Source organism: Aegilops tauschii, chromosome 3, assembly GCF_002575655.3.
Source record: "Aegilops tauschii subsp. strangulata cultivar AL8/78 chromosome 3, Aet v6.0, whole genome shotgun sequence".
NCBI lineage: Eukaryota > Viridiplantae > Streptophyta > Magnoliopsida > Poales > Poaceae > Aegilops > Aegilops tauschii.
In genome coordinates this window covers 530,088,132-530,103,329 of record NC_053037.3, presented here as the reverse complement: position 1 = coordinate 530,103,329, position 15,198 = coordinate 530,088,132, and the positions used below count along the sequence as shown (strand labels likewise).

The following is a 15,198-nucleotide window of genomic DNA, read 5'->3' as shown; positions in this document are numbered from 1 at the left end:
ACCCTAAACTCAACTTGTAACAAAAATGTCCCTGCAAGCTTTCGACCCTAACCCTCGCCAAGACTTATGCATCGACGACCCCAAATCTAAAGGTGAGGAAATTAAACATCGGCCTTCAGGGTTCCAAAAGTAAAATGTGTGAACATCTAATGTGATAAACGAACACGTGTAGTGCCCATGAACGGGGTGGCGAGCAAGGACCCAACGACCGCGGTGGCAGGCGACTTCTTCTTCGTTAGCATGGGTAGGTCTGGGAGGGACGGTGAGCAACCGCTATGGGCCTGGACACGCTACCCCTGACGGCGGCGCGGTTCGTGCATCTAGAAAGATAAAGGTTGATGAGCGAGGGGATAGGGCAGGGTGGCTTACGTAGCGACGACGCATTCGATGATGGGCGCGGGCTTTGGAGGCAACGACGCGGTCCGGTGGCTAGGCATTTGATGGGAAATGTTCAAGAACCGCGAAGGGTTATGCACACCCAGATTTAGTAGGGGCAGGCGGCCTCAAGGGCCTGCTAGTCATGCATATTAACAATGGTGGGCAATCTAGGGTGCCCCGAGAGCAAATATTTCCTACTCCCTTCGTTCCTAAATATTTGTCTTTCTAAAGATTTCAACAAGTGACTACATATGAAGCAAAATTAATGAATCTACACTCTAAAATGTGTCTACGTACATATGTATGTTGTAGTCCATTTGAATTTCTAGAAAGACAAATATTTGGGAACAGAGGGAGTACATTTGTAGTAATCTTAGGTTTTTTTTTTAGTTTTGGGATAAATTTTGGTTCCCATTTATTTGTGGGGTTTAAAGTAACTTCTTACTACCTGTCATGCCCAAATTTGGGACTATATTGGCCTTGTTTGTTATTTTAAAGCATTAAAATAATTTGTAGCCACTAAAATGAGCAAAATGCTCTTCTATTTGAAAAGAGATGCAAATGAGCTCTGAAAGAATGAGACTCGGCATGGTTTCATTATATGATCTCTATATAGTGTGATAAAAAACTAAGAGGGAAAAACTTAAGGCACTTTGTGTACAAAGTGAACACTCTCAAACAAAGTATCAGAGTTGCCACAGAGAACTCAATGTATTTACATCATTTCATGTTTAAACTTTTTCTATGTTTAATATGCATTCTTAAAAGTCTCTTGATAAAATTGGGGACTATTCTGGTTTGATTAACTATTTTTAAAATATTAATTGATTTTCTGACCATTGAATTGGAAAACACTCTTTGCTTCAAAATAATATATAAACGATCTCAAGAAAGGATGAAACTTGTTATGATGTCATCATATGACCCTCATAGGGTGTAGTAAAAATGTGAGAGTCTTAGGGCATCTCCAACGACAACCCGTAAATTTCCTCCCGCATCCGTCCACGGGTAGGGTGGACCAGTCCGCGGACACAGATGCGGGGGCGGCCATCGAACGCTTTCCGCATACATTAGGACAACAATTCGAACTAACCAGGCAAAATCCGTTCAAACATGGTCGGATTTCATATAAACATGTTGGATTTCATTACATTTCGGACACACTTCAACTAAAAGCGGTGCTCCTCCAGCTCTGGAGGTATAATTAATTTACGTAATCTATGATTGTCGGCGCCCTTTCCCCGTTCCGGCCATGAGCCCTGAGAACTGAAGCTTCGCCTCCAGTTCTGCCTCGACGCTCTCAAGCTACGGGAGGTGAAGTTGTCCGCCTCCACATCGCCACCAAGCGGCTAACCGGCTGACAATGCCGAGCCCACCAAGCTTACCTTCAACGGGAGGGGAGGAGCGGTGGCTTTCTTGGGACCCAAGCAGCGGCGACCTACAGTGCTCTACTCTTCCTCGTGGACGGTGGTATCCGTGGACGTGTCTGCTTCGTGGTCGGGGCGGCGGGGCACGGCGTTGGCGGAGCCAGCCATATCCTCCGCCTCTTCGTCGGTCTTTCCCCATACCTCGTCCGCCGCCTCGCCGAACTCCTTGTAGGTGGTCTCCAGTTCCTTTTGATGCTAGAAGTACCACCAGTGGGCGAGGCAGATCTCTGGGCGGAGTGGTAGGACTCAAGCAGTGCTGCCTGCTCCGTGAGGTTCGTGTCCGGCGCGATGGCCCTAGCGGCGGCGAGTTGCTCCCCCGACTGCTGGTGCTCTTGGAGGAGCTGGGGGTCGTAGGCGACGTCGGCCTGCACCTCCCGGCATTGCTCGTCCCGCACCATGTCCATGTAATGGGCACATGCCTCGACGATGGTGGCGTGGACGAGGAGCATGGCACCGGCTTGTCACCGCCTGATTTCTTCATTGGAATCGTCCTTCGGCTGTGTGCCAATCATCTAGCCGGCAGCTCCTTCTGCTTCGCCGTCAGCCCGTCGAAGAGAGCATTGGAGCGCGACGAAGCAATGGTGGGAGTGGTGCAGAGAGGAGAAAGGTATCGGAGGCGGATGGCAGCGGCTATGACCGAGGCATTAGTTTGTATAGCAATTGTGGGCGATAGAGGGACGGACGGGTGGTGTCGTTGTAGCCGCCTCGGCAACCGCGTGTCATTAATGTGGGCGGTAGATGGATGGACAGATGGCCGTCATGCCGTTTGAACGTAGAAAAGTTGCCTGCACCAGGAAGAGGTGCAGATGGTGTTGTCTCGGCCGGCGTGCCGCCTCGATGCTGACGCTAGTGAGAGGTTGTGTCTGATCTGGCCGGGCACGAATGCGGCACTGACGCTCTGCAGCGGCGCTGGACGTTCTGGGTGGGAAGCGCATGCAGTCGAGGGATGTGATTTGGGTGGGCCAGGGTGGTCAGACGCGGGCGTGGCAGCGGTCCGGACGCCCGCAAAGCCCCCCTCCCCCCCACACACACACGTTTGTCTCCGTTTTCCGGGAGAGAACACGTGTGGACCACTCGGCAGACAATTACAGGCCCGTGTTGGATAACAGAACACATCCGGACAATGCGGTCCGGACGTATGTGGACGTTTTGAGGATCGGTGTTGGAGATGCCCTTACGGCAAAAAGTTGATGCACCTTGTGTACAAACTGAACACTTTGAGATTAAATATGAGGGTTACGAACAGGAGCCTTGGACTTCATAGAGAACTCAATTTTTTTACATCACTTCACATTCAAACTTTTTCTGTTTTTATTATACATAGTGAAAAGTCTCATGATCAAATTGGGTGCTATTCTGGGTTGATTTGCTATTCTTAAAGCATTAATTGATTTTCTAACCATTAAAAAGAAAAAGACACTCCTTGGTTCAAAATAAGATGCAATTGATCTTAGAAAAGGATAAAACTTGGCATGGTCTCATAATATGACCCCGATAGGATGTGGTAAAAATTAGAGAGTATTACGAGGAAAACCGAATGCACTTCGTGTACAAACCGAACCCTCTCTGGCGGAGTATCAGGGTTTCGAACAGTAAGTGTGGAATTGATATAGAACACAATTTTTTTACATCATTTACTCTTCAAACTTTTTTTTAATATTTAACACACACCACTCAAAATCAAAGGAGACTTTCCACATAAATAATTGGTAACAAAATGCGCACATGCTTCCTTTTCCCACCTTCTACAAAATCTTAAAAGGCTTTCCGCGGAATGGCTAGTAGTATTCTAAACCAAAAGCGTTCCTTGTTGAAGACTTCCCGTTTATACAAATAGAAGCAAAAGGTCTCTCATTGTATAAAGAAAATAAAGAAATGGGAGAAGGATAGAAGAAATGTAAGGTTTATACTGTGTGGCTAATCCGGTCTTAGTCTATCGGCCCATTCCTGGCAAGTGGTAACTACATACAAAGTCGTCGACGTATCACATGTTGAATAAGGAAAATTAAACTTTATCCGGGGCAAATCAGATATAATAAGGTCCGGATGGAGTACAACACAATATTTCGTATACTTCGTGAGAAGGACCTCTTCTCTTAGATCAGAACGACCTCTTCCAATTTGTTGGCGGTAATCATATACAGTAGTAAAATAATATGAGCAGCCTCGTGCAGCAAAGGAAAGCTGCGGTAGGCCATAGGCGACGTACGGCAGCGTTAATACTCAAATTGACAACGGCATGTGGAACATGTCAAACACGCTTCCACGAAATCCTACCAAGAAGTTCAACATGCCGCAAAATGGCTAAGGCTATATATAGCTTCCATACCGTTCTGGTTTCCCTCACATCCATCGCTGCCATATTCCTTCATTCCCTTCTACTAGCAGCTAGCTTGCAAATTAATTCTAGCCTTCTCCTCCTGAACGTGCAGTAGTGCACATGGCTGCTTCCTCTTGCTTCCCGTTAGCTGCTCGCTGCAGCCTCTTCCTCACGGCAGCGCTGGTCCTAGCACTGAGCCCTGGAGCCCACGGTCATGCAGGTGCCGATGCGGGTGCCGGGTTAAGCTCGTCCTTCTACGACGACTCGTGCCCCGGTGCGGGCGACATTGTCCGGCGCGTCATCCAGAAAGCCCGCGTCGCCGACGCGCGCATCCCAGCCAGCCTCATCCGCCTTCACTTCCACGATTGCTTTGTTCAGGGCTGTGATGGCTCGCTTTTGTTGGACAACGACCTCCCGGCGATCATGACCGAGAAGGAGGTCCCTGCCAACGATAGGTCAGCACGCGGGTTCAAGGTGGTTGACGACATCAAGCGTGCGCTGGAGAATGCATGCCCCGGCATCGTGTCCTGCGCCGACATCCTTGCCCTCGCCTCCGAGATCTCCGTCGAGCTAGCTGGAGGGCCGCGCTGGAGTGTGCTGCTGGGCCGCCGAGATGGCACGACCACCAACATCGAGAGCGCCAACAATCTCCCGAGCCCTTTCGACTCTCTCGAGATGCTCCAGGAGAAGTTCAAAAACTTGGGGCTCGACGACACTGACCTTGTCGCCCTCCAAGGAGCACACACCTTTGGGCGGGCGCAATGCCAGTTCACGCAGCGGAACTGCAGTGCCGGGCAAGATGAGGAGACACTCGTGAATCTTGACACAGTCACCCCTGACGTCTTCGACAACAAGTACTACGGCAACCTCTTGCGTGGCCGCGCCCCTCTCCCTTCGGACCAGGTAATGTTGTCTGATCCCGTTGCCGCCACGACCACCGCACGGATCGTTCGCAGGTTCTCCGGAAGCCAGAAGGACTTCTTCAAGAATTTCGCGGCCTCGATGGTCAAAATGGGGAACATAAGCCCGCTGACCGGAAGGGCCGGGGAGATTAGGAACAACTGTCGGAGGGTGAACAGAAAACCCTATTGATGAATGAGATTGATGTTATGAGTTGTGAACTCGTTGTCTTTGTGTAAATCATTCTTTTCATTCATTCCAACTGTAAAGTGTTCCCTTATTATTATTTTTTGGATACAAATGTAAATGTTCAGCATGTGATTGTTGCAAAAAAATATTTGCATATCAAATGACTTGTCTTCGATAAACATATTCATATCACTTTACCACTGCTACAAAATGGCATTTCATGGGACTATATATCTATGTCTTTTGAAGTTTATGACATTGCCTTAACAAAACTTTCATAGTTTTATATCTATTTGGAATAACCTATTAACAAATTGACAGGAAGGAGGCAAGTTTTTGTGTCTCCGATTTCAAGATTTTCTGGAGTTTGAAATATAAATGAAAATTACATTAATGAATAACGTTGGAGACAACACACCTGCCAAAGGAGGACCCTAGAGGAGCCACGTGGGCCCACACCCCCTCCTTCTGGCCCGTGGTGTGTGTGCATAGGCCCGTGCACCACCTCCCTACCGTCCTTCTAAATGTGTAGTAGTCCACATGGCTGCTTCCTTTTGCATGTCATGAACTTTACTACACTTACGAGCAACTTTTCATGGAATGGAAGTTACGGGATGAGTTGGCAAGGCATGATTGAGACACCAGGGGAGAAGGCCCCACCCTGCAAATGGGGGGGGGGGGGGGGGGGGGGGGGGGGATTAACGTGGAGTTATTTCTGTGAGTTGCTTTTCGTAGATAGTTTCCGTAAGTGTAGGATTTTGGTCATGGTGATATTCGTGCTAGGTTGAGCTCATTCTTCTATGATGGCTGGTGCCCTAGTGTGTGTGACATTGTCGATGCATTATCCAGACACCTGCCTCACCGACGCACGCATCCCAACCAGCCTCATCTGTCTCCACTTCCAAGAATACTTTGCCAAGGGCTTTGATGGCTCGCTTTGGCTGGACAAAGACCTCCTGATGATCGATATTGAAAAATAGGTCCATGTCAATGACAGGTCGACGTGTGGGTTTGAGGTGGACGATATCACCAATGGCACGCTAGAGAATGCATTCCCCTGGCATTGTGTCTTGCGCCAACATCCAAGCCGTGGTTGCCCTGATATCCATCGAGCTAGCTGGAGGGCCACGCTGGAGTCTGCCGCTGGGCCAACATCGAGAGCGCCAACAATCTCACGAGCCCCTTCGACTCTCTACAGATGCTCCAAGAGAAGTTCAAAAACTTGGGCCTCGACGACACTGACCATGTCGATCTCCAAGGAGCAAACACCTTTGGGTGGGTACAATGCCAGTTGACGCAGCGGAATTGCAGCGCCAGGCAGGACAAGGAGACACTGGTGATTCTCGACACAGACAGCCCTAATGTATTCGACAACAAGTACTACGGCAGCCTCTTGCGTGGCCGCGCCCCTCTCCCTTTGGACCAGGTATTGTTGTCCGATCCGGCCCGTCGTCGCCGCGACCACCGTGTCGATCGTTCACAGGTTCTCCAGTAGCCAGAAGGACTTCTTCAAGAATTCCGCGGCCTCGATGGTCAAAATGGGAAACATAAGCCCGTTGACTGGAAGGGCTGGGGAGATTAGGAACAACTGTTGGAGGGTGAACAGAAAACCATATTGAGGAATGAGATTGATGTCGTTATGAGTTGTGAAATAGTTGTCCTTGTGTAAATCATTCATTTAATTCATTCTAACTGTGAAGTGTTCCTTATTATTTTCTTTGGAAACAAATGTAAATGTTCTTTTTTTCTTCACTACACGTGATTGTCTCGCGAACCCATTTTTTTCATACTAGATGACTTGTTTTCAATATACATATTCATATCACTCTACCGTCATTCAATCTAATCTTGTGTAAGATCAGTGCTACAGAATGACTGTTATGGAACTTATCTATTTTTTTTAAGTTTTCATGTCATTAACTTACCGAAACATGCATAGTTTTATATCTATTTGCAATAACGTATTTACAAAGTCAAAAAGCATGCACAATTTTATGTCTCTGATTTCAGGAGTTTTCGGACTCCGAAAAATAAAAGAAACATATGTTAAAGAATAATATTGGGTACAAGACACGGACCCAAAAAGGCCATTAATGACGAGTGTTGCCATGGAGGGAGCCCGCCACTGCGAATATGTCAGCAGTGGCGGGCATGGCGCCCAACACCGCTAACTAGGTTTCCTATGGTGGGTAGCACTGATCACCCGTTACTGGTGGGTGAAAGTAACAATGGCGAGCAAACCAGAGCGCTCGCCATTGATAGACGTCCTGGTAAAAAAAATATGGCTGCCACGACAACATTTGTACACATGACTTATAAAGAGTAAAATAGTTATATACTCCCTCCGTTTTTAAATATAAGTCTTTGTAGAGATTCCACTATTGACCACATACGGATGTATATTGATGCATTTTAGAGTATGATTCACTCATTTTGCTCCGTATGTAGTCCATAGTGAAATCTCTTCAAAGACTTATATTTAGGAACGGAGGGAGTAATTCTTAATATAATTGAACAAGTCTTTATCTATTTTGAATGGAAACGACTAAGCTTCATATTTGTTCCACTAGAATCAAACAAAAACAACAGTGTATCATCCATCTTAACAAACAAACAAACAAACAAACAACAATATATATTTATTAACATCTTAACAAACAAACTACCACTTTGGGATAATTTCTAAACGAGGTCAAAGTCAACCCATCTGTAACAAGTCGTTCCTACTGTCGTTCCGTATTGTGATTAACACAGGTGTGCCAACCTTCAATCCCTTTCCTGTGAGGAACTCCTCCCAAACGACCTCATTAAAGGGTATGTGCCCGTCTTTCTCCGTCTTGTACTCAACGATGGTGATGGGCCGTTCTCCAAGGCGTACTCCAGCAAGGCCTATTTCTGGGATGTTCAAAACAGAAATCACCATCATAGGTAGGAGGCCAATGGTATCCCAGCCCACCTGGGTTCAAGTTCTAATGCTCGCATGCATTATTCTGGATTTATTTTAGAATTTTCGGCGATTTGCATTTAATGAGAGGTGATGTTTTTATCAACTACGAGGCGCCTTGTTAGGAATAAGCCATGCGTTCACGTGTGTGGCATGCGTGTGTGGGCTCGTGGCAATAGTTAGGCTGTGGCGTGCGTGTGTGTCGCTGGGCAGGCGTAAGAGCCAGTGCTTTCGGCTAGCCATGTGTGGTTGTTAGTGCATGGTGGAATTAGCTTGCATGGCCGAACGTGGAGGCTGTTAGCGAGGGTGCGTGCGTGGGCGTTAGAAGCGTGGGCACTGCGTCGGCGCCGAGGGCTACAAAGCCGGCTGTAATCATGTTTGTAGTGAGGCAGTTTTGTGCTGAATACAAAAGAAGGCGTTTGGGCGCCGGGGCGTTGGTCGCCAGGAAACTGTCCATCTTGCCGTAGTCTACCTCCGTCCGTGAGTGAACCAGAGAGAGTTAGTCTAGGGCGGCAACAACAATTGGTATTCAGAGCCACAAGGTTCGAGGGGCGGCCGTGCCGTGCGGTGGCGGCCGCGGCGAGCGCGGCGTGCGCGGCCGACATGGAGGCATCGGCTGCGGCGCGCGGCGAGCGCGTGGCAACGGCAACGCGCGGCGAGTCCACGGCTGTGCGGTGTGATGTCGTGCGCACGAAGGGCACGGCGGTCGTGGAGACGAGGAGGTCGCGAAGGACCTGCGTGGTGGCGCAGAGGTCGCGACGGCTCGGCGCGACAACCGTGGAGGCGCGTGGCACAGAGACGCGGCGTGGCGGCGCACGGGGCTGCGGGCTGCAGCAGCGGCAGCGAGCGGTGGCTTGTGCCGGAGACGCAGCGGAGGCGTACATGGCGACGACAACGAGCCAGGGCCCCTGTCGGCAGGCCGTGTGGCGAGGCCACGGCTTAGGGGGTGAGTGTTGGCCGGAATAAGCCGCGGCGCCAGTGTCGGACGGGTCGGGCGCGTGTATGGGCGCGCGCCGGGCGTGTCAGGCGCGGCGGGACCGCGGTGTAGGCGTGTATGGTCGGGCTCGTCGGGCGCGACGGATTCGCGCGGGACGTGCGGGACGCACTGATGCAGTCGGGCTCGTCGGGCGCGTCGGATGCGCGCGGGACGTGCGGGACGCACTGGTGCGGTCGGGCTCGTCGGGGGCGCGCAGGACGTGCGGGGCACAGAGGGACGCCAGGTGTTTGTCGCCGGCGGAGAAGGAGCTCGGCGTTTGTCGCCGGGGTCGTAACGGAGCACGGTCCGACCGGCGTCAGTGCGCCAGGTCGGGTCCATGGCAGTGCGACCGGCGTCGATGCGCCGGGTCGGGTCTGCGGGCTGGGTCACGACCGTGACGACGACAATAACAGAAGCTGCAACAACTCCGGCGACGACGAGATCATGGCTTAGGAGGAGAATGTTAGGAGAAGGAGGAGAATGTTAGGAATAAGCCATGGGTTCACGTGTGTGGCATGCGCGTGTGGGCTCGTGGCAATAGCTAGGCTGTGGCGTGCGTGTGTGTCGCTGGGCAGGCGTAAGAGCCAGTGCTTTCGGCTAGCCATGCGTGGTTGTTAGTGCATGGTGGAATTAGTTTTCATGGCCGAACGTGGAGGCTGTTAGCGAGGGTGCGTGCGTGGGCGTTAGAAGCGTGGGCGCTGCGTCGCCGCCGAGGGCTATAAAGCCGGCTATAATCATGTTTGTAGTGAGGCAGTTTTGTGCTGAATACAAAAGAAGGCGTTTGGGCGCCGGGGCATTGGTCGCCGGAAAACTGTCCATCTTGCCATAGTCTACCTCCGTCCGTGAGTTAACTAGAGAGAGTTAGTCTAGGGTGGCAACAACACGCCTACTGTGGCTTCGTCAATCTCAAGATGATATGTCTGCTTAGTCTTTCGAAGGTGCTCATAAAAATAGGGTGTACCTGTGTGTGTTCATAGGGATGAGTGTACGCGTGTATATATGAGCGCCTATGTGTGCAATGTGTTCTACAAAAAGTAATTTCTAAGATCCCCTAGATTAAAAGCAAAAGGAGCACACTAGCACAAAATATTAGGCATCGCCATATAATGCACGCAAAAAGGAATACTAAAAAACATGCCATAACGTGTGTGACCATGTTTGGCTAACTAAAACAGTGCACAAAAGGCACCCATGTAGTCCTCAGTGGGTGGGAGGGGTTACCAGAGATATTGTTTGTCTCATCCTTAGTATCTTCATTCTTTGAGAGAAATATGTAGAATATAATGGATCATCCTCAGAAGGGTCGCTTATATAGATTTTCCTTAATCTGGGGACTCCTTTCAAGAAAAACCATATATACTCTCTCGATGAGCTCATTCTTTGAAAAGATCTTCTCGCATACACGGCCGCATATGAGGGTCCTTTCCTATTCTTTATGACCTTGAACTTTTAATGACCGCTCCGTGTCATCTTTAAAGAGCACAATGTCACATGTTGCATCATTGAACTTCACCCTAAAGTTGCATGGGATACACTATACAACAATAGAGAAAATGCAGTAAATAATTAATGGTAAAGAAACTAAAAGAAATAAAATTGTTACCATTGATTTTTTGAATCCCTCCACCAAGTAGAGCCAAAAGTCACTCCACATAACAAAGCTGTTTGTGCAGTCAGATTTGCAGATTCAAGGCATCATCCTATTACGCGCATGACTCATTTTATCCCAACAAACATTATCAAAAATCATCATTCGCATGTGTCTTAGATTGACACAATTTCTAAGTATTTACTTCTATACAATCATTATCACAAACACCAATCAAGAAAGGTCAAACATGACTTTGAAAGTGCATCCCTATAGTAAATATTCGACATACTAGTTTATCAGATTAACATTTGAGAACATCTCAGCTCATCACCAAAGCGAAGAGGCTGGCGGCTTAAAAGGGTTAAAAATCAACGGGAAAAATCGGCATGAGCTTTGCTGAAAATCGAACAAATTGAGTGCCAGAAAATTGATGAAACTGACATTAATCAACGTTTCACCAAAACGTCGGCACTCATTCTTGAATCCCTGTAAATTTTTAAAAATTGAAGAATTTTGAATACCTATGCTATTTAATCAAAAGGGGTCAATTAAGGTAATCTATACGTACTTTGCTAAACGAACCAATACATACATGAGCAAACACAAACTTGATTTGTATGAAACAGAAACATTTCTGTGAACCCTAAACTCGACTTGTAACAGAAATGTCCCTGCGAGCTTTCGACCCTAACCCTCACCATGACTTATGCATCGACGACCCCACATCTAAAGGTGAGGAAATTAAGCATCGGCCTTCTGGGTTCTAAAAGTAAAATGTGTGAACATCTAATGTGATAAACGAACACATGCAGTGCCCATGAATGGGGTGGCGAGTAAGGACCCAACGACCGTGGTGGTAGTCGACTTCTTCTTCGTTAGGATGGGTAGGTGGGGAGGCGCGGCGAGCAACCGCTATGGGCCTGGACACGCTACCCTTGGCGGCGGCGCGGTTCATGCATCTAGAGAGATGAAGGTTGAGGAGCGAGGGGAAAGGGCGGGGTGGCTTACGTACCGACGGCACATTCGGTGATTCGCGCGGGCTTTGGAGGCAACGACGCGGTCCGGTAGCTAGGCATTTGATGGGAAATGTTCAAGAATGGCGAAGGCTTATGCACACCCAGATTTAGTAGTGGAAGGCGGCATCGAGGCCCCGCTAGTCATGCATATTAACAGTGGTGGGCAATCTAGGGCGCCCGCGAGAGCAAATATTTCCTACATTTGTAGTAATCTTAGGTTTTTTAGTTTAGGGATAAATTTTGGTTCCCATTTATTTGTGGGGTTTAAAGTAACTTCTTGCTACTTGTCGCCTAAATTTGGGACTATATTGGTTTTATTTTTTATTTTTAAAGCATTAAAATAATTTCTAGCCACTAAAATGAGCAAATGAGCTCTGAAAGAATGAAACTCGGCATGGTTTCACTATATGATCTCTATAGGGTGTGATAAAAAATTAAGAGAAAAAAACTTAATGCACTTCGTGTAGAAAGTGAACACTCTCAAACGAAGTATCAGAGTTGCCACAGAGAACTCAATGTATTTACATCATTTCATGTTTAAACTTTTTCAATGTTTAGTATGCATTGCTAAAAGTCTCTTGATCAAATTGGGGACTATTCTGGTTTGATTAACTATTTTAAACTATTAATTGATTTTCTGACCATTAAAAAGGATAAACACTCTTCGGTTCAAAATAATATACAAACGATCTCAAGAAAGGATGAAACTTGTTATGATGTCATCATATGCCCTTTATAGGGTGTAGTAAAAATGTGAGATTCTTAGGGCATCTCCAACGACAACCCGCAAATTTCCTCACGGATCCGCCTGCGGGTAAGGTGGACCAGTCCGCGGACACGGATGCGGGGGCGGCCATCCAACACTTCATGCATACATTAGGACAACGATTCAAACTAACCACATAAAATTCGTTCAAACACGGCCGGATTTCATATAAATATGCAGGATTTGATTACATTTCGGACACACTTCAACTAAAAGTAGTGTTCATCTAGCTCTGGAGGTATAATTAATTTACCAAATCTATGATCTTCGGCGCCCGTTCCCCGTGTCTGGCCATGAGCCCTAAAAATTGAAGCTTCGCCTCCAGTTCTGCCTCGTCGCTCTCAAGCTACGCCTCCACAGCCTCCAACTCCGGAGCCATGGGAAGTGAAGTTGTCTACCTCCACAACGCCACCAAGCGGTTAATCGGCCGACAATGTTGAGCCCACCAAGCTTGGCTTTAATGGGAGGGGAGGGGCGTTGGCCTTCTTGGGACCCAAGCAGCGGCGACCTACCGTTCTCTACTCTTCGTCATGGACGGCGGTACCCGTGGACGTGTCTGCTTCGTGGTCGGGGCGGCGGGGCACGGCCTTGGCCGAGCCGGCGATATCCTCTACCGGCGGCGAGCTGCTCCTCTGCATGCTGGTGCTCTTGGAGGAGCTGAGGGTCATAGGCGACGTCGGCCTGCGCCTCCCAGAACTACTCCTCCCGCTCGCCCCGCACCATGTCCATGTAATGGGCACATGCCTCGACGATGGCGGCGTGGATGAGGAGGGTGGCGCTGGCTCGTCATCGACCATGTCCTTCATTGGGATCGTCCTCCGGCTACCTGCCGACCATCCAGCCGGCAGCTCCTTCTTGTGCTTCGTCGTCAGCCCGTCCAAGCGAGCTTTGGAGCGCGAGGAAGCAATGGAGGGTGTGGTGCAGAGATGATAAAGGGATCGGAGGTTGATGACTCGGCTATGACTGAGGCATTAGTTTATATAGCAATGGTGGGCGGCAGAGGACGGAGGGGTGGTGTCGGAGTAGCCGCCTCGGCAATCGGGTGTCTTTAATGTTGGCAGTAAATGGACGGACAGATGGTCGGCGTGTCGTTTGAACGCAGAACAGTTGCCTGCACCGGGAAGAGGCGCGGATGCCACTGTCTCGGTCGGCGTGCCACCTCAATGCCGACGCTAGTGAGAGGTCATGTCTGCTCTGGCCAGGCATGAATGCCGCACTGACGCTCTGCAGTGCTGTTGACCGTTCTGGATGGGAAGCGCGTGCGGGCGAGGGAGGGGGTTTGGGTGGGCCAGGGCAGTCAGACGCGGGTGTGGCAGCGGTCCGGAAGCCCGCAAAGCCCCCCTCACCCCCCCCACACGTTTGTCTCCGGTTTGCGGGAGAGAACACGGACAGACCGCTCGGCAGACAGTTACAGGCCTGTGTCGGATGGCAGAACACATCCGGATAGCGCGGTTTGGACGTATGCGGACGTTTTCAGGATCGGTGTTGGAGATGCTCTTACGGAGAAAAATTGATGCACCTTGTGTACAAACTATACACTTTGAGACAAAGTATCATTCATATGGAACTCAATTTTTTTTACATCATTTCGCTTTCAAACTTTTTTTTTATGTTTATTATACATAGTGAAAAGTCTCATGATCAAATTACGACTATTCTAGGTTGATTTGCTATTCTTAAAGCATTAATTGATTTTCTGACCATTAAAAAGAAAAAACACTCCTTGGTTCAAAATAACATGCAGCTAATCTTAGAAAATGTTGAAACTTGGCATGATGTCATGATATGACCCTCATAGGATGTGGTAAAAATTTGAGAGTATTACGAGAAAAACCGAATGCACTTCGTGTACAAACCGAACACTCTCTGACGGAGTATCAGGGTTTCAAACGGTAAGTGTGGAATTGATATAGAACTCAGTTTTTTTTACATCATTTACTCTTCAAACTATTTTTATATTTAACACACACCACTCAAAATCAAAGGAGACTTTCCACAGGAATAATTAGTCACAAAATGCGCACATGCTTCCTTTTCCCACCCTCTACAAAATCTTAAAAGACTTTCCGCGGAATGGCTAGTAGTATTCTAAACCAAAAGCGTTGCTTGTTGAAGACTTCCCGTGTATACAAATAGAAGCAAAAGGTCTCTCATTGTATAAAGAAAATAAAGAAATGGGAGAAGGATAGAAGAAATGTAAGGATTACACGGCGTGGATAATCCGGTCTTAGTCTATCGGCCCATTCCTGGCAAGTGGCAACTACATACAAAGTCGTCGACATATCACATGTTGAATAAGGAAAATTAAACTTTATCCAGGGCAAATCAGATATAATAAGTTCTTATATTATAGAACGGAGGGAGTACAACACAATATTTCGTATATTTCGTGAGAAGGACCTCTTCTCTTAGATCAGAACGACCTCTTCCAATTTGTTGGCGCTAATCATATACAGTAGTAAAATAATATGAGCAGCCTCGTGCAGCAAAGGAAAGCTGCGGTAGGCCATAGGCGACGTACGGCAGCGTTAATACTCAAGTTGACAACGGCATGTGGAACATATCAAACACGCTTCCACGAAATCCTACCAAGAAGTTCAACATCAAGCAAAATGGCGAGACTATATATAGCTTCCATACCGTTCTGGTTTCCGTCACATCCATCGCTGCGATATTTCCTTCATTCCCTTC

At 48.2% G+C, this 15,198-nt stretch overlaps 1 protein-coding gene and 1 pseudogene across 1 annotated transcript; both read left to right on the top strand.

Annotated features, from left to right (window-relative positions):
* Positions 1–4,166: 4,166 nt before the first annotated feature.
* Positions 4,167–5,260, top strand: LOC109775654 (peroxidase 2-like). Its single transcript, XM_020334370.2, has one exon. The coding sequence runs from the start codon at positions 4,246–4,248 to the stop codon at positions 5,215–5,217; it is 972 nt and encodes a 323-aa protein (XP_020189959.1). The 5' UTR covers positions 4,167–4,245; the 3' UTR covers positions 5,218–5,260.
* A 554-nt stretch (positions 5,261–5,814) lies between these two features.
* Positions 5,815–6,833, top strand: LOC109775612 (peroxidase 15-like; annotated as a pseudogene).
* Positions 6,834–15,198: the final 8,365 nt, after the last annotated feature.